Here is a 26,077-nt window from a genome sequence, read left to right as displayed (position 1 = left end):
AATGTCATATCAGTGATAGATAGTAAAGTTGGTATGAAACTTACCAAAAGACAGCCACCTATCTCCTAAAACTGGAGCTGCAGGTGGCCGTGAGCAGCCATGTGGGAGCTGGGAACTGAGTCCTGGGCCTCTGCAAGAGCAGCCAATGCCCTAACTGCAGAGCCACCTCTCCAGCTCCACAATATTCCTTCTTCAACAAGCGTGTTTGTATCATTCTCAACACTGGTAATTAATGAGATAATAAATCATATGCATTTTCATAATACTCTTTGCCAATGCCATTTCTGAAGAAGCCTGGCTGAGACCTGCTCGTTGTATCTGCTTATCTATCATAGTCACGTCTTGTCCTTCAAGGAGGACTGAAAAGTTCCAGCCTGCTCCATCGTGATTTAATGAAGAGTTGGGAATTAGTCAAATGGCCTCATTGAATTTGTCATATCCTAGATAGTGAGTTTCTGTTCAGACAGCATAAATTTGTTCCCCTGAACTGCTGTGGGCTGTGTCCATGGGCTTCTTCCTCACCGACTCTCTGGTAAACTCCTCGTCCAGCACAAGGGGGTTGAGTCCCCCAGGAGAAACAGCACAGATACGTTGAGACTGTAGACTCTTCTTCCATCAGATGCTCTAGAAACACGAGTGTAGCTAGGCTGTGTTGTCAGTGTTTCCTTTGAGATTGGAATGTTAGAGAACCCTGTGAGTGTCTCTGTGGTGTGCTCTGCCCCTCCAAGAGTCTCACCAGTGTCCGTCAAAGCTTCCTCCTGTTCCCTCCCTCCTCCCCACTGAGTCTGGTTTGTGTGGCTGGCTTGGCTTGAGATTGGACCTGCGCTGGTGTGTGGCCAGCCCACCAGCCTGCCGCCATTAGTCTCCTCTCCCAGCAGTTGTCAGATGCTAGCTGCTTCTCGGCTGGTAAGGGCCCATCTCCTTTCTTCTCTGCTGGGATTCCCTCTGCCCTGAGCTGACAAGATCTCAGCGAGTTCTTCCTGCTTCTGCACTGTCCTGTCTAGAAAGCAGTTCCTTGAAGTCACCCACCCCCTCTGGCTCTTAACATCTTTGCTACCCCTTTTCACAGATTCCTGAGCCTGGGGTAAAGGAGTGTGATATGAATCTGGGTTAGGGCTGACTATTCCAGTCTTTTGTTCTCTGTTTATTGGCCAGTTGGGTAGGATGTCACTGGATTAGCATGACTTCTTGGTTGGTTTGTTTGTTTTTGTTTAACCTAATATAAAAATAAGCTGTCGTATCGGGAACTTTAAGAAGCGAAAGTTCTAATATACTCTTCAACGTTTCTGGATTCTTGTGATCCTAAGAACACAGGCAAACCATGTAGGTTTAAAGTCATTCTATATTAATAAGCCAGATGCTTCACCTTATGTTGTCTATGGGGATTCTGCATGAGATTGTAGACATTTATTCCGAGGAAGGTTTTGTAGTGACCAAAATTTGTACCCTGCTCCCATTGCTAGGAGTCCCACAGCAGATCCAGCTACTCAGTATATGTAGATAGAGGCCTAGGTTGGTCCCATGCAGACTCCCTGGCTGTTGGTTCAAACTTTGTCAGCTCCTATGAGCCCAGAGTAATTGTTTCTGTGGGTTCCCTTGTAATATCTGTGACCCATCCTCCAATTCTTCCTCCCTCTCTTCAGCAGGATTCCCTGAGCTTAGCCCAATGCTACAGCCGTAGGTCCCTACAAAGTTTCAATCATTTACTGGATGAAATGTTAGAGGAGACTGCTAGTTAGTCCCTGGCCACTTAGCCCCAACATAATCACACAGAAACTCTATTGATTAAATCACTACTTGGCCCATTAGCTCTAGCTTCTTTTTTTTATTATTATTTATTTTATTCTTTTTTAATTAAAATTTCCGCCTCCTCCCCGTTTCCCACTCCCCTCCCCCTCTCTCCACTCCTCTCCCCCTCCCCCCACTCCATTCCCCCTCCCTCTCGATACTGAAGAGGAGTCCAAATTCCCTGCCCTGCGGGAAGTCCAAGGTCCTCCCACTTCTATCTAGGTCCAGGAAGGTGAGCATCCAAACAGGCTAGGCTGCCACAAAGCCAGTTCATGTATTAGGATCAAAACCTAGTGCCATTGTCCTTGGCTTCTCATCAGCCTTCATTGTCCGCCATGTTCAGAGAGTCCAGTTTCATCCCATGCTTATTCAGTCCCAGTCCAGCTGGCCTTGGTGAGCTCCCAATAGATCAGTTCCACTGTCACAGTGGGTGGGTGTACCCCTCGTGGTCCTGATTTCCTTGCTCATGTTCTCCCTCCTTCTGCTCCTCATTTGGACCTTAAGAGCTCAGTCCGTTGCTCCAAACTGGGTCTCTGTCTCTATCTCGATCCATAGCCAGATGAAGGTTCTAAGGTGATAGGGATGTACTCACTCATAATTGGTTTCTAGCCATAAATAAAGGATATTGAGCATATAATTTGTGATCCTGGAGAAGCTAAATAAGAAGGTGAACCGAAAGAAAAACGTATAGTCATCCGCCTGGATAGGGGAGTAGACAAGATTGCTGGGCAAAAACTGGGCACTTGCGGGTGAGGTGGCATGGGGTTAAGGGGAAATGGGGTGAGAAACATGAGAAGGGGAGGATGGGGGGAGCTTGGGGGAATGGAATGGTTGGGATATAGGAAGGGTGGATACGGAAGAAGAAAAATATATATCCTAATTAAGGGAGCCATTGTTGTGGGAGCTGTGGGCTGCGTTCCTGCCGCCCCAGCTCCTGGTCGCCTGGCTAGCTTATACCCCGAAATAACAACACACAAACTGTATTCTTTTAAACACTGCTTAGCCCATCATATCTAGCCTCTTCTCAGCTAACTCTCGCACCTGGACTAGCCCATTTCTAATAATGTGTGTAGCACCCCAAGATGCGCTTACCGGGAAGATTCTAGCCTACGTCCATCCTGGGTCAGAGCTTCATCGCATCTGCCCTGGAGAGCAGAGGCATGGAGTCTGTCTCTGAGAGGAGCTGCCCTGCATCTGAGCTCACTTCCTCTTCCTCCCAGCATTCTGTTCTGTTTACTCCACCCACCTATGTTCTAACCTATGAGGGTCAAGCAGTTTCTTTATTTTTTAACCAATGACCTTCCTCCATCATTTCCCCTTTTTCTGTTTAAACAAAAAAAAAAGGAAGGCTTTAATTTTAACATAGCAAAATAACATATAACAAAACAGTTATCAAGTAAGAATTACAGTTACAGTATTTATATCTATTTTATCTTTTATCATAACAAAGGAAAACTATTAACTATAACTATATCTATTCTTCTACTCCATCAAAGACTCCAGAAGGATATAATATTACCTAAGTAAATGAGAAGTAAGCAACTTACAAAACTGTAGAAATGACAGAGACATCTCGCTGCCTGGACAGTCACCCAAAGTTCCTCTGTACCGTTGGGGGATCCATCTTTGGCCTACAGGTCCATAGTTTCCAGCAGACATTTCAATGAAGCAGGAAATTTCAAAGGCAGTTCAGTCACTATCTGCTGTGTCCTGCAGAATGTCTCGCAGACTCTCTCATGAATCAGGAACCCCAAAAGATCATCTCACCTTTAGGCAAGTTCAGTAGTCCTCTCTCTGCGGGTTCTCTGTGTCTGGTTTATACAATAGTCCAGGCAAAAGCAGTTTCTTGCCCAAATGGCTATCAAACTCCATAAGGTGCCTCTTCGATGCCCATCTTCTTTCTTCTTGAAGTAGATTGGTGCTGCCAAGAGCAGACGTGTCTCATTGTCATGAAAATCCATAAGTTATTAAAACATTAAATAGCATATTCCGTAGTCTTTGAAAGATATGAAGAATGTCTATCTAAAATATATCTATGTACATCTAGAAAATCTAACATGACTATAAACTTGACTATTATAGATAACTATTCATTAACAACTTATATACATAACATTTTTACATGAGCTACACAATCATAATACCTTAATATCAGAAATACATATACATATAAAAAATTGACCTTAAATTTAAATCACTAAAGCAAAATCCATATCAATGCAAATTATTCATACCTATATCATATCCCGCTTTAAATGTAAAAGAACATTTATAAACAATATTTGGGAATATGGACGTAGTTATTTCTCTTCAAACTGTTTCCTGCTGAATGGGGGCGCTGTTAATCAGATATTTCAGGGTATAACCTGTGTGCTAGGTTAATCTCAGTCGTCAATTGAGTGAAGTAATTTTTTGAAGGTGTTCACAGCAACCTTTCAGGAGGGTGTGATCTACCATACCATATTGGAATAGAAATAATCCACAGGGTCTCATCCTCTGTGAAAACAAAAGAAGAAACTCCTTTCCAAAGCATCATGTCCTTAGATCCAAATTTTAAAGTCAAGGTATTTTCAAAATATCTATCTTGGATTAGTTCAGCAGCATTTATAAACAAATATCTTTTAGCAGCTGTTGCTCCTTCCTCAGCATTCAAACAATTCAAAGAAAGCATAATAGCATACAGTATCAAGATTCTCTGTGTATTTTCCATCTTTGTGTGCTTTATTTTAACCTCTATTTTGTTTATTTTTACTTTTATTTTATATTCTCTGTATATATTTGTCCTGGAATAACTCTGTAGACCAGACTGTCCTTGAACTCTCAGAGATCCTTCTGTCTCTGCCTCCCAGGCATTGGGATTAAAGATCTATGCTACCACATCTTGAACTCACAGAGGTCAATCTCCCTCTGCCTTCCAAGTGTTGGGATTAAAGGTGTGTACTACCACACCCAACTACTCTCTTTCTTCCTTATTTTTGTTTTTTTTTTACTTTTAAGAACTTTAACTTTTAGCCTGCATATATTTTTAACACACTGTAAACCATTTAGATATATCTTCTACTTTGAATTTTCTTTTACTGTATATGTCTCTTTTGTGACCACATGAGTCTATAATTTACCACGCAATATCAGTAGGACTAAAACTGTGGCTTTGACGGCTGGATCCAGCCCATTCCTAAGCTTTCCAGCCTTGTGGCTGAGGTACCGGCTGTAGCCATGTTTATCACCACAACTCTAGGTATTTCAAGGTCCCTGCCAGCAAGCAAACTGCAACACTATATCCACAGACAACACTCAAGTCCTTTCTCTGTAGTCGGCCCTCCTGCCTCAAACAGTCAGAGTTTGCCCTGGCAGGACGGCCCAGAAAGCTAGCATTTTAAATAAAACAGCACAACTTTTTTCCTGCTACGGCTGAAAACAAACAAGCATGCAGCCAGCTTTTATCAATACCATTTAAGTGTTTCGTGGCAGGACCTCTTAATGAGCTGCAGGGTTTTGCAGCTAAAGCTGAGTCAGGAAGCCTCTCGTAGATGAGAGCACTTGCTTGCCTCTAGCAAGCAGAGCAGACCCAAGAAATTGCTGCTACCACGTCGGGCGCCATTCTGTAATGGGAGCTGCGGGCTGTGTTACTGCCGCCCCAGCTCCCGGTCTCCTGGCTAGCTTATGCCCTGAAATAAAAACACACAAACTATTCTTTTAAACACTGCTTGGCCCATTATATCTAGCCTCTTCTCGGCTAACTCTCGCACCTAGACTAGCCCATTCCTAATAATGTGTGTAGCACCCTAAGGTGCGCTTACCGGGAAGATTCTAGCCTACGTCCATCCTGGGTCAGAGCTTCATCGCATCTGCCCTGGAGAGCAGAGGCATGGAGTCTGTCTCTGAGAGGAGCTGCCCTGCATCTGAGCTCACTTCCTCTTCCTCCCAGCATTCTGTTCTGTTTACTCCACCCACCTATGTTCTAACCTATGAGGGCCAAGCAGTTTCTTTATTTTTTAACCAATGACCTTCCTCCATCAAGCTATCTTAGGGTTGGCAGGAGACTTGACTCTAGAGGGGCTCGCAGGTGTCCAGGGAGATGTCCCCAGCTAGTACCTTGGGCAACTGAGGAGAGGGATCTGAAATGACCCTATCCTATACTGATGAATATCTTGCATATCACCTTAGAACCTTCATCTAGCTCTAGCTTCTTATTGGCAAACTCTTACATCTTAATTTAACCCATTTCCATTAATCTGTGCATCACCATGAGGTCGTGGCCTACCAGCAAAGTTTCAGCACGTATGTCTCCAATGGCAGCTCCATGGCTTCTCTCTGACTCTGCCCTTCTTTCTCCCAGCATTCAGTTTAGTTTTCCCTGCCTATCTCTATTCTTTTGCCCTATCGGCCCAAGCCAGTTTTCTTTATTAATTAACCAATTGTATTCAGAGCATACAAAGGGGAAATCCTGCATCAGTGAAGGTTCTCTGATGACAATTGGGGTAGTCACCAATCTGATCACAGTTGATGGCCAATTCAGGGTATGTGTCCCCTATTGCTAGGAGTTTTAGCTACAAGGGGCCATTCTTATAGATTCCTTGGAGGTTCCCTCATACAGGTTTCTACCTGACCCCAAACTGCCCCCTCTTTCCAGTCAGTCCCTTTCAGTACTACCCCCTCCATCCACCCCCACCCCATCCCTCATGTTTCCATCCCTGCCTGCCCACAGTCATCCTGGGAGATCTCTTCTATTTCCCGATCCCTGGGAGATCCACATGTCCCGCCCTGGGCCGTCCTTGTTGTCTAGCTTCTCTGGGTCTGTGGATTGTAGCATGATAATCCTTTATTTCACAGCTTGTGTTCACTTATGAGTAAGTACACACCATGTTTGTCTTTCTAGGTCTGGGTTACCTCACTCAGGATGATTGTTTTTTCTAGTTCCATCCATTTGTCTTCAAAGTTCCTGATGGCATTAGTTTTAACAATTGGGTAATAGCTCCATTGCTAAAATCCATTATTTGTTGAGGGTCATCTTTTGTTTCCAGGCCCTGGCTATTATGAATTATGCACTGACTTTGAACGTCATTTCTCTCAGGATCTAGCACAGTGGAGCGAATGTAAGTCCTGAAAGGCCCTATAGTCTGGTACCTGAGATTGCTGAGCACGAGCAGCAGAAAAGCTTCTCATCATTTGCTCATTCGGTACTTGTGGAATTCTTTTGTCTTGATGGAGTGCTACCTCGGGACCAGCGGTTCTGAGAAGCGCAGAACCTCTGCCAGGGACACTGATACCATGCCTGCCTTTCCTAACTCAAGTGGCCATGCTCCCTGTGCTTTTGTTTGAAGGTGACCTAAGCAGTTGTCTGTGAATCAGAGCACCGTGACACTGGTTCTCAGATTTTATAGGGCATGATAAATACCTTGTGTTGCTTGTCAGAGGCACATATTCTGGGGTGGGTATCTTCTTGGGAAACTAAACCAGTAGGTGTAGCTAGGGCCTGTGTCTTTCTTTCAAAGTTACTTCCCCGAAGGACCTGTGTGCCATGACTGTCTCCATTTGTGTTTACTTGTCTGTGACTGGGTTTGGCTTCAGCTTTCTGTTGTTATTTTCTGTGTTTTTATCCCGTTGACGAAACCATAAGGGTATGCGTCCACTTGTATGTACACATGTGTGCATATACATATGTGATTTCACAACGGGATAAATTCAGAGAAAGTGAATATAGGAAGAACTAATCCTTGTTCTTGAGAGTTAAGGGGAAAAGAAACATTTGAGTTTTAGTTGTAGCTCAGCGAGTAGGATTTGATTTACACAAAGATGGTTTCTAACAAACTCCAGCCTTGTGTTATTTGGAGTCAGAGAGCTCTTTATGGAGAAGGACCAGTGTACCAGCCCAGGGGAGAACCAAGGAAAGTCATGCATGGAAAAAGGACTGCATTTACTGACACAAAGGGACTGTGTGGTGTCTGTCTCGACTTGTCTGTAGAGAAAGCACCTTCTGCACAGAGCTCCTGCTTTCTGTTGCTCTCTTCCCGGTTTTTCACACCTCAGTCTAACACAGCGCCCACCAGTGCTGGAGGTAAGGTAATTTTCAGTGCTAACCGCACCTCAGAAACAGTTTTTCTTTTTTTCCCTAAGTAACTCTTGGGAAGAATTTTCCAGGGAAGTACTTAGTTGACTCAGTGTGTTGACATCCATCTCTAGCTTGTTCTAATAGTGTTGGGAAGTTCTCGAGCCACTCAAGTCCAGCGTGCTGTTTTTATTTATCTCACTTGAGCTTGGTTCATTAAAAAATTCCATATTGACACAAGTAAGATCTGAACATGTTCTTTTGCTTAAAATTTTTGTTTTGCTACTTATATAGAGGATATTTTTTTCAATTGCAGCCCCACCCTTTCCCACATTATTTTTTTGTTTTTAACTTAAACTTAGCATAGGATTTACTTAAAGAGCGGTCATTTTGTAAAAGACTTTTCTTTTGCTATTCTTAAATACAGACTTAGAATTTCATTCTGTAGAGGTTTATAAGTTATTTTCTTATCTAGCTCGCCTTGTTTAATTTTGGAATTAAAGTACACTCTTTTGCTATTGTTTAAAAGATTTAGAGGACAGTGTGCTATCTCAGTGGTTTGCATCCTACCCAAAAACATTTAATATCTTTTAATTAAAAGGTTTAGTCATATTTCAGATCACATTCGACAGAAGTATTAAAACCTTGACTTTTTACCTGCTTCATATGTGAAAATACAGTTTGGTTTTTGTATTTCTTCAGAGATAATGCCTAAAAAGTTATAACTGTAAAAGTGTGTTGTATTTTTTGGCTTATTTGTGAGTGGCTCAACATTTTCTGTATCATTTTTTATTTTTGTGACATGAAAATGAGATGCTGGCCAAACATCAGGGACAATTTTTATGCCTCCAGTACTGGTACCTTTTCCCTCCCCAGTTTGTTGTTGGCTTACACTTGGCCAAGAAGCAGTCATTTAAGAAACTCATTTTCTCACTGGGTGTAGGAACACTCAGGATTCCGAGGTAGGACAGTTGTTGAGTTCCAGGCCAAACTGAGCTGCATAGTGAATTCAGAGCCAACTTGGACTACTTACTGAAATCTTGTATCAGAACAAATGTCCAAATCAACAAGCCAGCCAACCAGCCAGTCAACCAACCCACCAATTGACCAACTAACCAACCAACCCACCCACCAGTTGACTAACCAACCAGCCAGCCAGCCAGTCAACCAACCAACTAATCATCCAACCAGCCAGCTAGTCAGGCAGCCAACCAACTCATCAACCAAGCAGCCACCAACCAACCAGATAGTTCACCTACCTTATGGTGTCTACACACTTGAAGATGTCTTCCCCATGGGCACACAGTGCCACTTTTCTCCTACCGTTTTATTTTTGAAGCTCAACTCCATGTCCACCTTTAGTTCTGTCTGTAATACAGAAGCCAAGCTTCACTTATTACTGAGTACATGAACTGTAAATGCTGGACTACTTAATGAGAAACAGGACATGGGCAGAAATCTTTTTCTTGCGATGCAAATATTCTGATGCACCCCACTCCCTTCATTTTTCAGGCACTGAGTGGATGCACTGAAGTTTAGGCACAGGCCTTTCTGCTGCTTAACAACAGAAAAGTGGTGTGAGGTTGCTTGAAGCACGATTAGTAAAACCCAGAAACAAAAATTGGCGTTCAACCTGAAGGTCAGAAAAGCAAAGCAGCCAATCATTGGCTCTTACCTCAACCTCTGTCCAAAATGGTGATCCTACCTCCAGGAATCGCAGAATGGGACTGAGCCTGAGAGCTGTCTCCTCCCGTTTTATAACCCTCTCTAGTTCTGGGATTAAGGGCGTGCACCACTACTGCCTGGTTTCTATAGCAAGTTTATGTGGCTACTGGGATTAAAGGTGTGTGTTATTGCTGCATGGTCTGTAAGGCTGGCCAGTGTGGCTGTTTTACTTTTCTGATCTTCAGGCAAGCCTTGTTTATTAAAATACAGATGATATGATATGCCACTACAGTTGCTACATAAAGTTGTCCTGGAATAATCTCAACTCAGTCTGGTATTGCAGTTTCCCATAGTAACTAAACCATGTTTTGTGAGAGCATTGGTCTTTTGCCTTTTGTTTGTTTGTTTGAATATGCCTTAAATTCCTGTTGGTAAGCATCGCATTGAATTCTCTCCAGCCAGTGCCAGTTGTGTGCCAGCCTAGAGAATCACATGATTGCTACATCCATTTTTCCAGATCTCCACTAGCTGGTGCTTTATTTGAGCTCTTGAGATGACTGTACCATTAGTAAGGGGGGAAGATATTGCATTTAGGAGACTTTTTCCCAGGGTGTACAGTTACTTCATATTATATAAAGCTCTTTTCTAACTGGAGAAACAACTTTGTTTTCTCTTTGTTGGGTAATTTCCATTGATTAGATGTTTCTGGGTCTTCATCCAAAGATGGGAAAAATAAAATTTAGGATACTTTTATTTGAATCTCACCATTCTCTTATTCCAAAGGTATGAAATAAATTTATAGCTTTTAGCTATTTGATTGAGCAGGGACTCTTTTAAATTCCAAGTTTTATCATGTGATCAGGTTTTTCCTGGACACTAACATTGTTTGTTGTTGCCAGCCAAGTCTGGCCCAACAGCCTGCTGCTAGATACAAGTGACTGGACGGGACTCGGGCCTTGGCCTGTCTTTCCCCGTCCCTCCCACCAAGCTCAGCCTCACTGGAAGTCTGAAGGAGGTTGAGTGCTTGAGAATGGCTCTCCTGTGCCTCTGAGTTTGCAGGACTGAGCCAGAGCTCCACATGCCAGGCTCTTCTCGTGGCTTTTCTAGCCAGGCCAAAACCAAAGGACACTGGGAGCGTTGGAAGAAACCTTGTTCTTTTATAGAGAAGGCTTGGCCTGTGTGGTTGGTAAGTAGCCCCTTGGCAGCGGGGCAGGAGGGAGACTTCTGGATGAAGACACCAACCTTCTCACTCTCTCCTTCCTCCCCTAACTGCTCTCCCCCCCCCCTTTCTCCATTCCTTCCTCCTCCCTCTCTCACCTTCCTTCGCTGATCTTCTCCAGAAAGAACCCCAGTATAATAAATTTGAGAATGACCCACATTTATCTGCTTCTTGTTCCCTGAGTCCACAGCACCTGTTCTCCCCACACTGAGCCTTCACTGTACAAATCAAAGTGTTAAGTGCTGTTCAGTGTTGAGCATCTGATAGGCTAGGATGCCAGTTTCTGCTTATTTCCCTGCAAATGCTCTTAGAGACTTAGAAGGGCAGTGAATCCACAGGTCCTGTTCTCCTTTCCTCAGTCCCATGGTTGAAACCTGGCGTGTTCTGGTGGAGTGGACCGCCTGAAACCCGAGCTGGTCCAGCAGTGTCCATCTCAGCTCATGCTTGAGAAGAAGCAACTGCTCAGTGACATCCGTCAAAACGTACCCCGGCAACCCCATCAGTGCACTGTGTCATTCCTGCAGTCTTGGCTCTCACTCATGCGGGTCTGTGGATCAAGGCCTTCAGAAAGTGCCCGAGAAGCAGTGAGTGGACAAAGAATGGACATGCTTGTAACACAGGTGCATTCACTCGTTTGACAACAGCATCCCATTCAGTGTGATGGAACAGGTGCCATGGCTGCCGCCAGGAGAGAAAAGGTCACAGGAGTTTGACATCTCACTCTAAATTGAATTCCTGAGTGCGGAGGGCGTGCTCATAGACAGGTCTGCAAAGGCGACCATATTTAAGAATGTATTTTTTTTTTAATTTTTCGCCTGTTTGATCAATATATAGAGGAGTTAAATTTGTTCTTTATATGTGTAATAGACTCTGAGTCTGGAAAGACAGAGAGAGATCTAATGATCCAAGAAACTCTTAACTTTCTGTCTTGTTTCTAACTAGTGTAGCTTACCGTCAAGATCAGAAAGGCTGAGTTGAGTTTGGTCTTACTTTCTAGCTAGCTTTCTGTGTATTCCCAGTGTGAGAACATGAAATTATATGTATTTATAGATATATATATATATAGATATATATACACACACAATTATATATATATACATATGTATACACACATACAGTGTATATAATTATATATTACCAAAGGGTTTGTCTTACCAAAGCTACTGTTATTTTTGGACATACTTACATACACAGAATAATTTTGAAAATTTGAAAACAGGTAACTACCTTTTTAGAACTTAAAGTCCGTCTGATTTGTGAAGAGTTGTCAGCTTGCTGTGTAGCAGAGGGATTTCAGTGGAAAAGTCAACCGTGGTTCCTCTCCACTTCCTGTTATCAGCACACTTTGGTTTCGTGATTTTTGTGGGAGATCCATGTGCCCCTCCCCCATTTGGGGAGCGTTGGCAAAGACCAGCGTGTGTTGATGGCAGGGCTGCCAGGCCACCTCACACTGTTTAACAGTGAGATTCTTTCTCGCTAGTTAGTCACAGTCTGGTGTAGACACAGAAGGACGAGTGTCACTGTCGCGTCTGTGTGGCCTGCTCCGTACCGGGCAAGCCTGAGTTCTGGGGAGTAACTCTTGACTTCTAAGAAGCCAGTGGGTCTTAAGGATTTCAGATCCTGCCCCTCATGTGGTCGCTTCTGTCTTCTGTTGTTACCTCATGACTGCAAACCACCTGTGGAGGTGTCTTGTGACTTTGCTCCTCATGAACAAGACATCAAGGCAGGTGTGTGTCTGTGCCGCTCTAGTGAGTTGATTTGAGTCCAGCCTCTCAGCTCTCAGCGCTGGTAGAGGTTGCATGGGAGGCCCCCTTTCTTCTCTCCCGAGAGACCTGCACTTCATGAGTAGATCCTACCAAGTTGGAAAGAAAAATAGTAATGATTTTAAATCTAGGGGCTACTAAAAGTAATGTTGACTCCAGTTTTTTTTTTCCAAGAGTCTACTTTATGTATACACAGTGAGGACTTTAAAACACAAAACAATCAGGAAATTGTTAGAATAATCCCATTTTAGAATGTCATCAATAAGAGCAAAGCCACTGCCATTATAAAAGAGAACATCGTCACCAAGGGGGAAGGGTCTGCATTTCTTCCCAGTTATCACTGCTGATACTGGGGCACAGGGGCCCTCTGTATATAAATGCAGGTAAACAGGTGGAGGAGGAGTAAAAGCCAGGCCCTCCTGTCCTGATGTTCTGAGCTGTCCTAGGTGACCCCCAGTTTCCGGCTTCCTGCACCAGTCACCGAGTGCTCCATCTCATCCTCCCGGGACTCGCGAGGAGGCAGGAACCACTCTCCTTTCCTCTCTTTGTTCTTTGAGCTGAAGCCATAGCTGTGACTCCAGTCACAAGGACCAGGCTGTGGCATCAGAGAGAGAGGCTGGCCCGTGTGGCAGCTTTTCAAAAGGTTGAAGTATCTGGAAGGCAGACACGCACAGCCTCTGTGGTGTGCTTAATTTTAGAAACTTCTTAATTTTAATGTGTTGTCCATGGCACAAAAGACATTTTCTCTGGGAGACGTGTGTGGTGTTTGAGGTAGCAGCTCTTATGTTACTAGAATCCTACAGCGGCAAGGCCAGCAGGAAACTCTCCCTCTGTCCTGGAGGTTTGCTTTGGCCATCACAGCCCCCAAAGCACTTTATAACATGGCTAGACTGTATTGAGTTCCACTGAGATCGACGCCCATCAGCTGAGATTTCTCTTCTGAATTGTGTATTAATGCGGCACTGGTCCTCAGGCTACAGAAAAGCCTGGATGCCAGCCCTCTCCTCACTCCCCAGATATAGGCATCCCCTGCAGCCTCTGTGTGACCTTGCCAGCACTCTTTTAAAATAAGGAAAAAAACGAGAAACCTTTGATGTCTCAATTGAGTTGTTAAAACACTTAAGACAATAGGGTTTGTTTTTTTTTTTCTTTTTTGTAAAAGGAAATAGAATCTCCCCAGACACGTGGTGTTCACTCCTGAGGTGGGGCTCTCATCTTCTCCCCAGAGGTGAGCATATGGGGTCAGAATAGCCTTTTCCTGACAGGGTCATAGGGACTGCACATTTGAACTTGAATCAGGAGCCAAAATGAATTGGAAATCTTAAATTTAGACTGTAGCCTTTGTCCCATGCAGTTATCTATAAATACAATTACAGAAGACAGGTTAGGAATGTTAATATTAATGTACCTTTTTTGACTTAAAATCCATGTGTGTTTCACATAGCAAGATGATTATTGTTTTATATGATTGCACAGGAAGCCAGAAAATGACTGGCTACTATGAGCATGTTTTTGTGTGTCCACAGTGTGTAAAACTGAGATGGGAGGGTGGCTTTGGGGACTTTCCTGGACTGAGGCACTAACCATCCCAGCATTGAGTAAACTGAGGAGGTCTGTCAGGGCTTGCTGTGGCTCCCAGGTCTCCTGCCTGCATGGCCCCACCTTTACTTCCCTGCCTTTGCCTCTACTCTGGCCTGGCTTCCTCATACCAGCTGCTGTGCCCAGCCCACAGGCAGGTCTTGCCACACACACACACACCGAGCTCACTGGCAGGCCTTGCCCCCCCCCACACACACACCCCGAGCCCACTGGCAGGCCTTGATGTACACGCACACACACACACACCCGAGCCCACTGGCAGGCCTTGCTGTACACACACGCGTGTGCATGCACACACACACGCACACCCATCAGAGAGTGCTTGCTTTCTGTCTTTCGACATTCTGGGGTCTTTAAAATGGAATGTGCACCGTCTTCCTCGCTTGCAGATAGCAGGTTGTGTGCATACGGCTGGGATGTTGGCCTTTTCTTCTTCTCTCTGAACATCTCTTGAGGGACCCATCCTCAACGACTAGTGTTCAAAGGGCGAGGGCTGGCGTGACTCCGGAGGCTGTTCAGGTTACGTCTCCATAGTGGGAACATACAGACTAAGAACATAACTGACTAGAAGTCAAGAGCCATTTGCATTTGGGATAGCTTGGGACCACAGCAAGTAGGGAGGTGAAAGCAACTCCTTGAATTAAACAGTTTTGTTACACTCTGCTTCCAGAAGAGAATGACAGTTTCACCAGGCATGGGGATATACACTGTCCTCCCAGGACTTGGGGGGTAGGGACAGGAGTATAACCTAGCAGATAGCGAGTTTGAGGGCAGCTTGGGCCACTTGACACCCCATCTCAAAACCAGAAGGCATTCCTTATGAAAGACCTTCAATTATTCAAGAAAATGGTCTGTGTCATTCTTTAACTAGAAATATTTACGCCGAGTGTGCCCAGCAATTGAAACACAAAGGTAGATGGATCTTTGTGAGTTCAAAGCCATCCTGGTCTATAGAGTGAGTTCCGGGCCAACTAAGGCTAAATAATGAGATTCTGCCTCAAACTAACCACCAAAAATAATTTTTTAAGCTAACAAAAAAGTACTAAATTTTGCCATAGGAAAATTAGATGTTTCTAGTCCCGTGCAGAGGCTTAATTTTGCTTTTTCTGTGCATCACTCCTTTCGCTTCTCTAGGTTCTCAGCTTAGGACTGAGGCGGCTTCTGGAGCAGTCTCACCACGGGTGAACACTCTGTCTTTTTCCCTCCCTCTGCTCGGCCAGGACCTGATGTGTGGCTAGGACAGCACCTTCGCAACCCCCATTGCAAAAGAGCCAGTTCTCTGAGCATCTGAGACTTATCCAGAGGTTTAAAAAATATTTCTAGTTTTCTTAAAAAAAAAAAATGCCTGCCTGTTTATTTAGGATTTTGATGCCTGTTGTTTCCAGCTGAATAAGTCTATTTTCAAAACAAAGATTAGGAGATTTGGCTCGCTTTTCTTTTGCTGGCAAATATGCCAAAGGTCTGTTTCCCATAAGATGTGTCTGCCTTGAGTTGCTGTTCCGCCTGCGAGTAGTTTATTATACCATAGGTTTAACAGTGGAGCGTGTGCTGAGGGGCCCTGTGCATGTTTGGATGTTAGAGTCTATAAATAGCGCATAGATATCATGGGAATATGGTAGACTCGCACAGAGCTGAGAACAGAAAGGGGAAAAGCTGGCAGTCCTGTGAACATGTCCCCGAAGGGGTACATTGGCACCAGCACTGGCTGACTGGACTTTCTGGGAGCGGTAACATCGTATGTCCCCTTCCGGGCTTCCGGAGTCCACGCTATGCAGTTTCGTCTCACAAGCCCTGCTACCTTTTATGAATACCGCTTTATGACTGACTTACACATACCTAACCCCCACCCTTTCATCTTAGGGGCATGAGCATCCTGGGGGGCAGGCTTTAGTGTCTCGGTTGCTCAGCCGCCATCTGCTTCCACTTGCCTTGTGGTCTTGAAGATCATGCTTGGCCCATGGGTACTACAGTGTGTCCAGAGGATGTGGAGTTTTGTCAGCCAGTGAAATATGTCTGGCTTTTTTTTCCTTCCTCCACCCCCCCCCCCATCAGCTTTCATTTGCTCTTCATCCTGTGTGGTCTCTACTGAACGGAATTTCTACTTAGCAGAGATATTTACCCTCTTTATCATTTTCTATGGCTTGACTTTTTTTTTTTTTAAGGAGAAGGTGTGTAGAATTTGAGCCAAAAAAGTATAGTATCGGCAGCAGTAAAACCTAAAGATAGACGCTTAATGTGCCGTGTCAGTGCCCCACTGTCGTGCATGTGGGTTCCAGAGTGCAGCTCGCCCTGCTTGAGATGCCGAGCTGTCAGACACTGGCACGCCAGGGGCCAGCTCCAGGGACTGTCGGAGCCAAATAATTTCTTTTTTTGCTTGTTTGTAGGCACTTCTACAGTCTTCAGTTAAGCAGCAGCTAGATGCCATCGAGAAACAGTACGTGTCTGCAATCGAGAAACAGGCTCACAGGTGTGAGGAGCTGCTCCACGCTCAGGTACGGGTTGACCATGCACTCTGCACACGCCAGCGCTCCCTCTGCCTCCCTTTCACACCCCGTCAGCTGCCTGCTTGGAGGAACAGTTCACTGGAGTAAACAGAGCTTGATAACTTTATGACACTCAGGACTCAGGATAGGGCACAGGCCCACACTGCGTGCGTTTCCCCTAATCCGTGATTCCTCGTGTTTCTATTTCCATGTTAAATTAAGCTTCACAAAGTCGCAGAAGCAAACAGATTGTGGATTGCTTCAGAGTCTGAATGACTGTTGTGACAGCTGTTGTCAATGACGTTCAGGTTGTAAAATTGGAAAATAAACAGAGAAAAAACAGAATATATCTACACTAACAGGGAAGTAACCTGTGCATTCTGGAGTTTTTGATTATTTTGTACAAGTACTAATTTCTGTTTGAACTTTGTCTTTAAAAGCCAAACCGATACACTGCATTAATTAAGCCATCCTTAACAATAGTCAATAATGTGTGTAAAACACTTCTTATAATGCTTTATAACTTAAAACTTAATAAAATGGAAATAGAAGCAGCTTTTTTAAAGGCTTGTTAAATAGAATAGGAAGAAAATTGACTGCAATTTAGGAAATAAAGTATAGAATTTGGTGGAGATTTGTGGATAAGCTAGACTCAAATAGAAATCTGTTCTGTTAAAAAAAAAATTCTGCCTCTGCCCTCCAAATGGTTCAAATTTGTAATCACTTGTAATATCAGCCCCAGGAAATCCAATAGCTCTGGCCTCTGCAAGCACCTGTACACACACACGTGTATACACACACACACACACACACACACACACATACACACAATTAAAAACAATAAAAGAAAAAAGAGAAAATCGAGGCCAGAGTATCATTTCGGGTAGCATATAGTCTCTTTGGACTCTTACTATTTTAGTATAGTTTGCTCTGCTTACTAAAGGGAAAGCCAAATGACAGCTGTCTGTATTCCTGTACACTGTATTAGAATTCTCATGAGGAAATTATCCATGTTATGATGGGCTGAGGGTGCCTGAAACAAACCCCATCAGCCATGGGTCAGAGCATAGAGGACTTCCCACATGGTCTGACACCTGCCAGAGGTGACCTGTGTTCATGTTTGTCTCAATTTCTATATAAATATCTTTTACCTAATTCAGTCCCCAAAATATTTTCTTTTAGATGTTCTGTAATTTGGGAGTATATAAGTATATTGAAATCTAACAGTTTAAACTGATTTATGTATGTGTTGTTTGAAATCAAACTGTTTTCTTTTTTTAATTTATCAATACATATCTTAGGGTTTATTGCTGTGATGAGACCATAATATGACCACAGTGATTCTTATGAAGGAAAATATTTAACTGGCAGTGGCTTATAATTCAGAGGTTTAGTCCATTGTCATCCTGGCAGGAAACATGGTGGCGTGCAGGCAGACATGGTGCTGGAGAAGTAGCTGAGAGTTCTCTGTCTGGGTCCTCAGGCAGCAGGAAGGACAAGCGAGTCACTGGGTCTGGCTTCAGCTTCTGAACCCTCAAAGCCCACCTCTTGTGATGCACTTTCTCCAACAAAGCCATGTCTGCTAGGCTTCCAATAAAGCTACTCCCTATGGGCCTGTGGGGGGCATTCACTCAAACCACCCCAATACACAACTTGTCCAATATCTTCCATATCTGGATCTCCTGTATGTGTTTGTCAGAAACAGTTACCATGTGTATGTGGACTCAACTGCCCTCTGTCTGTCTGGTTTCCCAACCTGGGCAGATGCTGTGTTTTCTTTATATGGGTGTCTTACTGGCCTTGAACCAGGAAGTGCAAAGCCCTCCACATTGTTCTTGTAGCCAACCAAGTGGCTACTTGATATCTGATGCCCGAGGTTTCTGAGTAACATTGTTAAGCCCTGTGAGTTTTTATAACAAAGCAGGCTGGCATGTTGATGAGGACTGAGTTAAGCTTGGGGTGTGATGTCTTGGCTGCAGTGGGTGTGCCCGGTGTGAGCAGGACTGGGTGTGCCCGTGTGTGAGCAGGACTGGGTGTGCCCGTGTGTGAGCAGGACTGGGCGTGCCGGTGTGTGTGAGCAGGACTGGGCATGCCCATGTGTGAGCAAGACTGGGTGTGCCCTGTGTGAGCAGAACTGGGTGTACCCGGTGTGAGCAGGACTGGGTGTGCCCAGTGTGTGAGCAGGACTGGGCATGCCCGTATGTGAGCAGGACTGGGCGTGCCCATGTGTGAGCAGGACTGGGCGTGCCCTGTGTGAGCAGGACTGGGCGTGCCCTGTGTGAACAGGACTGGGCGTGCCCATGTGTGAGCAGGACTGGGCGTGCCCATGTGTGAGCAGGACTGGGTGTGCCCTGTGTGAGCAGGACTGGGCATACCCGGTGTCTGTGAGCAGGACTGGGTGTGCCCTGTGTGAGCAGGACTGGGTGTGCCCGTGTGTGAACAGGACTGGGTGTACCCGGTGTGAGCAGGACTGGGTGTGCCCATGTGTGAGCAGGACTGGGCGTGCCGGTGTGTGTGAGCAGGACTGGGTGTGCCCTGTGTGAGCAGGACTGGGTGTGCCCGTGTGTGAGCAGGACTGGGCGTACCCGGTGTGAGCAGGACTGGGCGTGCCCATGTGTGAGCAGGACTGGGCGTGCCATGTGTGAGCAGGACTGGGTGTGCCCTGTGTGAACAGGACTGGGCGTGCCCTGTGTGAACAGGACTGGGTGTGCCCGGTGTGAGCAGGACTGGGTGTGCCCATGTGTGAGCAGGACTGGGTGTACCCGGTGTGAGCAGGACTGGGCGTGCCCGTGTGTGTGAGCAAGACTGGGTGTGCCCTGTGTGAGCAGAACTGGGTGTACCCGGTGTGAGCAGGACTGGGTGTGCCCGTGTGTGAGCAGGACTGGGTGTGCCTGTGTGTGTGAGCAGGACTGGGCGTGCCCATGTGTGAGCAAGACTGGGTGTGCCCTGTGTGAGCAGGACTGGGTGTGCCCTGTGTGAGCAGGACTGGGTGTACCCGGTGTGAGCAGGACTGGGTGTGCTCGTGTGTGAGCAGGACTGGGTGTGCCTGTGTGTGTGAGCAGGACTGGGCGTGCCCATGTGTGAGCAAGACTGGGTGTGCCCTGTGTGAGCAGGACTGGGTGTACCCGGTGTGAGCAGGACTGGGTGTACCCAGTGTGAGCAGGACTGGGTGTGCCTGTGTGTGTGAGCAGGACTGGGTGTGCCCTGTGTGAGCAGGACTGGGTGTGCCCTGTGTGAGCAGGACTGGGTGTGCCCATGTGTGAGCAGGACTAGGTGTGCCTGTGTATGAACAGGACTGGGCATGCTCGTGTGTGAACATGAGGAGGGCACATCACTGCCTGTTCAGGGCATTAGGTTGTTGCCCCACTTCTTCAGTAGGACTAGCACGCTGGTTTCAGTTCAAGCTTTTCATTATTGGTAAGCTGAGTCACCATCCCCTCCCCTGTTTTCAGTTTTCCAACCTGTAATGATCAAATATTGCTTCTCAGTTTTAGCAGGTTTTCTGGAAAGAACCCTGGGATTTCTGAGTATAAGTAAGACGTTTTGCATCCTTCCTTTTGTCCTTGACACTGTCATGGCTGCTGTCCCGCCACTGTGAGGGACCACATCCAAGGCAGTATATAGGAGGAAGAGCTCATTCGGGCTTCGAGTCTGTGGTGGAGGACAGCTTAGCAGCTGCAGTGGGAAACTCACCAAACTCTCAAACCCTAAACACAAAGCAGAGCCGACCGAGAATGGAGGAACTCTTACGCTCTCAAAGCCTGTCCCACTCCTGACACACTTCCTGCAGCAAAGACGACCTAAACCTCCCCAGACAGTGCCACCACCCAGGGACTGCTGGCATTCAGACCATTTCAATGGCTTCCCCTCTTCATCTTGCCAATTGAAGTTATGTGGTATAAAGTAGATGGGGAAGGTACTGCGTGGCCTTTGAGCGTGCTGCCCCGGGAAAGTACTGTTGTTCTGACCTTTGGGTGTAAGTCTGGCTGTGGCTGCCCTTGGTAGCACTCTCTACAAACCTGAGCTGCTTTCTAGTAGGCGCTTGTATTCTAGAAATAGATGTTGGATTTTATTAATCAATTGACTACAATATTTTTTTTGGATAAGTATATTTGTGATTAAGCTTTATATAACATTCCCTTATTGTCCTTTTAGTGATGTGAACATTTTGGTTAAGTCTCTTGTGTTCAGATATCGGTAATTTGTCATGATTTATTTTCTTTGTTGATCTGCTAGAGATTGATCAATATTTTAGAACTTCCCAAAGAATCAACCGATGAAACTTGGTTTTATTGACTTCCATTTTTTAATTTTATTATTTACTTCTTTATTTTTTATTTTTGTGTAGCTAATTTTTACTCTAAAATTTACTATTTAACTTTTCAGGTTTAGTTGGATGCCAGTTTGCATTCACTTAGGTATTCCAGGTAGGGCTCTCACTTGGAGGTCACTATTAGTGCATCTTTGTTAACTGCTCTGGGGATCTGCTCCCGGGGCAGGGGTTCATTTCCAACATCATGCTCTCACTTTCAATTAGAATGACTTTAATTTGTTCTGTAGTTGGGTCTAGAAGTATTTTGTTTCTTTCCTAGATATTGATGTTTTGCAGATATATTTATTTCATTGGTTTTATTCTGGTGTAGTGAGAAAACATACTTATGTGGTTTTGATATATTTTCAAGGTCTGTTTGATGGCCCAGAATGTGTAGACTTTATTTTTATTTTGATGACCTCATTTAAATAAGTCTTTTGGTTGTCCTGTTCAGGACTTGAGTATTATAATTTCCTGTCTGCCTGCCTTGACAAGTGTTAAGAGGAAGATACTGAAAACTTTGACTGTGCTTATAGATTTGCCTAGTTTTCTGTGCTTGTCTGTCAAGTCTTAACCTTTTCTAGGACTTTTGGCATACAAACAGCTGAGGCACACACATGAGAAGTCTTACATTCTCCCCATGTAGTTGGCCTTTTATGCTATGACATGTCCAGCTCTTATTCTGCTGATACTGCCTGCAATGAGATATGCAAATAACCCACTTTTATTTTTGTTGTTGTTAGTTAGGTATGTTTTCCTCTATGTTTTTACTCTAGATGAATTTTCCTCTAATTATTTCAGATGAGTTTCTTGTAGGAAGCATATAGTTGCATCTTATTATTGAACCTATAATACGTTCTGGCTTCTACTTGTGTTTGAAGATTCTTAAATTATTTTTTCCCAGTCAATGTTTACCCTCATTTCTTAGGCTCTCTTTAGGAATAAGCTTAAAATATTATTTGTTTGTAAAGTGAATTTTGAAATGAGTGTTTTAAAGCATGTTATTGTTAGTAAGTGCCTAGCTATGAAATAACTATAAATATATTGGTAATATTATGTAAAATACTATTTGTGACATGGTTTCTCATATGATCTTTGCACACATAAATGTGTAAATATGTAAATATTATCTTTGCACATGTAAATTGTGTTAAGTAAGCTGATTGTATACTAAAATTACATTTTAGTACAGATAAAAATTTGAGTTGAAGATCACTCACTACCCAAAATATCTGCTCTGAAACATCTGTTTTTATATGCAGTAATTCTGATCAATATGTGAGGTGTGTTTCTTTTTCAATAAATTTAGCATACTTTAATTTTTGACGTATTTTATGGTCAATAAATGGCAAATCTGGTTCCCAGCATTACATACCAAAAAACCTATTTTGATAAAATCCTCAATATATTTTATATAATTAACCTCAAACAACAACTTCTTCCTGTTTCTCTTGTGAAGGTGTGATATAATTTGTCTGGAAGCACTAGCAGTTCTTTTAAATCATCCTTACCTAGAAACTCACCTTCGTGTGTCTTTACTTCTTTCCTTCCTGTAGTAGTGAGCTGCGGGCCTCTTCCCACAGCCCGGCTCCCGCATGGTTAGCTTTATACCCAAAATAACAACACACGCATTGTATTCTTTTAAACACTGCTTGGCCCATTTCTATTCATGTGTGTAGCACCCCAAGGAGCGCTTACCGGGAAGATTCTAGCCTACGTCCATCCTGGGTCGGAGCTTCATTGCATCTGCCGGGGAGAGGGGAGCATGGTGTCTGCTCCAGAGAGCAGAGCTGTCGAGTCTGAGCTCACTTCCTCTTCCTCCCAGCATTCTGTTCTCTTTACTCCACCCACCTATGTTTTAACCTATGAGGGCCAAGCAGTTTCTTTATTACTTAACCAATGAAATCAACAGATTGATATGACACTCCCACATCACTTCCCCTTTTTCTGTTTAAACAAAAAAAGGAAGGCTTTAACTTTAACATAGCAAAATCACATATAACAAAACAGTTATATCTATTTTATCTTTTATCATAACAATGGAAAACTATATCTATCTATTCTTCAACTCCATCAAAGACTCCAGAAGAATACAGTATTACCTAAGCAAACAAAAAGTAAGCAATTTTCAAAACTCTAGAAATGACAGAGACATCTCGCTGCCTGGACAGTCACCCAAAGTTTCTCTGATGGGCATCCATCTTCGGCCTACAGGCCCATGGTATCCAGAGACTTTTCCATAAAGCAGAAAATTTCAAAGGCAGTTCAGTCACTATCTGCTGTGTCCTGCAGAATGTCTCACAGACTCTTTCATAAATCAGGAACCCCGAAAGATCATCTCACCTTTAGGCAAGTTCAGCAGTCCTCTCTCTGTGGGTTCTTTGTGTCCACTTTATGCAACAGTCCAGGCAAGAGCAGTTTCTTGCCCAAATGTCTAACAAACTCCATAAGGAGCCTCTTCGATGCCCATCTTCTTCTTAAAGTAGATTGGTGCTGCCAGGAGCAGAGTGTCTCATTGTCATGAAAAACCCTAAGTTATTAAAACATTTAAAATACCATATTCTCTAGCCTTTGAAAGATATGATGAATGCCTGTCTGAAATATATGCATGCACACCTAGAAAAATCTAACTAACATGACTACAAACTTGACTATTATTGATAATTATCCATTAACAACCTATATACATTACATTTTTAAGTGAACTATACAATCACAATACCTTAATCAAGATTAGAAATATGCATATACATATAACAAAATTGACCTTCAAATCCATAGCAATGCAAATTATTCATACCTATATCATATCCCCCTTTAAATGTAAAAGAACATTTATAAACAATATTTGGGAATATGGGCACAGTTATTTCTCTCCAAACTGCTTCCTGCTGAATGGGGGCGTCGTTAACTAGGTCTTTCATGGTATAACCTGTGTGCTAGGTTCCTCTCAGTCAGCAGTTGAGTGAAGTAATTTTTTGAAGGTGTTCACAGCAACCCTTCAGGAGGACGTGGTCCATCATACCATATTGTGATAGAAGAAATCCACAGCATCTCATCCTCTGTGAAAACAAAAGAAGAAACTCCTTTCCAAAGCATCATGTCCTTAGATTCAAATTTTAAAGTCAAGGTATTTTGAAAATATCTATCTTGGATTAGTTCAGCAGCATTTATAAACAAATATCTTTTAGCATCTGTTGCTCCTTCCTCAGCATTCAAACAATTCAAAGAGAGCATAATAGCATATAGTATCAAGATTCTCATTGTATTTTCCATCTTCGTGCGGCTTTATTTTAACCTCTATTTCGTTTATTTTTACTTTTATTTTATATTTTCTGTTTATCTTCGTCCTGGAATAACTCTTTAGACCAGGCTGTCCTTGAACTCACAGAGATCTGTCTGTCTCTGCCTCCCAGGCAGTGGGATTAAAGGCGTGTGCTACCACACCTTGAAGTCTCAGAGGTCAATCTCCCTCTGCCTTCCAAGTGTTGGGGATTAAAGGTGTGTACTGCCACACCCAACTACTCTCTTTCTTCCTTATTTTACTTTTAAGAACTTTATCTTTCAGCCTGCATATATTTTTAAACACACTGTAAATCATTTAAAGTTTTCTTTGTCTTTGAATCTCTCTTTACTGTATATCTCTCTTTTTCTGACCACATGAGTCTTTAATTTACCAAGCAATATCAGTAGGACAAAAGCAGTGCCTTTGGCTGGATCCAGCCATTCCTTAGCTTTCCAGCCTCATGGCGGAGATACCGGCTGTAGCCATGTTAATCACCACAACTCTGTGGCGTTTCAAGGTCCTTGTCAGCAAACAAGCTACAACACTCAAATGCTTTCTCTGTAGCTGACCTCCTGCCTCAAACAGTCAGAGTTTGCCCTGGCAGGACGACCCAGAAAGAAGGCATTTTTAAACAGCTCATTTTTTCCTGCTACGGCTGAAAACCGAAAAGCATGCGTTCAGCTTTTATCAATACCATTTAAGTGTTTTCTGGCAGGACCTCTTAAGAGAGCTGCAAGTTTTTGCAGCTAAAGCTGAGTCAGGAAGCCTCTCTTAGATGAGAGCGCTTGCTTGCCTCTAGCAAGCAGAACAGAACCAAGAAATTGCTGCTACCAAGAAAATATGCTTTACTCTATTCTTTCCCAAGCTTTCTGTGGATTCAGTTGTCCACACGTTGGGGGCCATCTGTATAGTAGGGGCTGCGGGCCTCTTCCCACAGCCCGGCTCATGGCTGCCTGGCTAGCTTATGCCCCAAAATAATGACACAAAAATGGTATTCTTTTAAACACTGCTTGGCCCATTTCTATTCATGTGTGTAGCACCCCAAGGAGCGCTTACCGGGAAGATTCTAGCCTATGTCCATCCTGGGTTGGAGCTTCATCGCATCTGCCTGGGAGAGGGGAGCATGGTATCTGCTCCAGAGAGCAGAGCTGTCGAGTCTGAGCTCACTTCCTCTTCCTCTCAGCATTCTGTTCTGTTTACTCCACCCACCTATGTTTTAACCTATGAGGGCCAAGCAGTTTCTTTATTACTTAACCAATGAAATCAACAGATTGATATGACACTCCCACATCACCTTCCTGTGCTGCTGTTTGCTGGATTCTAGGACCTGTACCATGTAGTTATGCCGTAACCATGTTAATATTACAGCACAAAGCATCACTCATGAAGTTGGCGGTGATGGCGGTTGGTGGTGTGAACATCATCTTTGGTTGTGCCCAGTGCGTGATATTTGTTAGCTGCTGGGCACTAATTAATGTGTCTGTTTTGCTCTGTCATTAAAGAGTGCCCCGTCTGCTCATCAAATCCTGCACCATCGTCCGGAATATTGTGCCATCGCAGCAGGAGCTGCCCGCATCCTGTGTTTACTTCATCTTGATGACCAAGACTTACTGTGAGGTAGTTGGTTGTGTACATTGTGCCTGTGCTAATGCCACAGTGACAGAATCACACAACAGTATTTTTTTTCTCAGAATAATAGCCCTCTTGTTAACTAATGTGTGAGTGTATAAATTTGGGAATTAACTTGTTTATTGGAAAGTCCTTTGGTGTTGCAGTTTGAATTATGTAAAATCAATGAAACTAAAGATGGGTCAACTTCTCCAGCCCTTGAATGACACTTTCTGCCTCCTGTGTGTCTGCTTTGAGATTTCTGTCAGCGGATTAGTGTGTTTCCTGTTGCTGGTCATGCAGTG

The 26,077-nt window shown here is 44.0% G+C and overlaps 1 protein-coding gene across 2 annotated transcripts in view; it reads left to right on the top strand.

Moving 5' to 3' along the window:
- Positions 1-26,077, top strand: part of Ccdc91 (coiled-coil domain containing 91) — a 194,140-nt gene that overhangs the window by 106,867 nt on the left and 61,196 nt on the right. For both annotated transcript variants that reach the window (XM_057786769.1, XM_057786777.1), the window contains exon 8: positions 16,468-16,575. In XM_057786769.1, coding sequence (XP_057642752.1) covers positions 16,468-16,575 — 108 coding nt within the window. The remainder of the gene's footprint in view (positions 1-16,467; positions 16,576-26,077) is intronic.

The sequence above is a fragment of the Chionomys nivalis genome, chromosome 1 (assembly GCF_950005125.1).
Source record: "Chionomys nivalis chromosome 1, mChiNiv1.1, whole genome shotgun sequence".
Classification (NCBI taxonomy): domain Eukaryota; kingdom Metazoa; phylum Chordata; class Mammalia; order Rodentia; family Cricetidae; genus Chionomys; species Chionomys nivalis.
The sequence above is the reverse complement of the archived record's forward strand: the minus strand, read 5'-3'. Positions and strand labels throughout refer to the sequence as shown.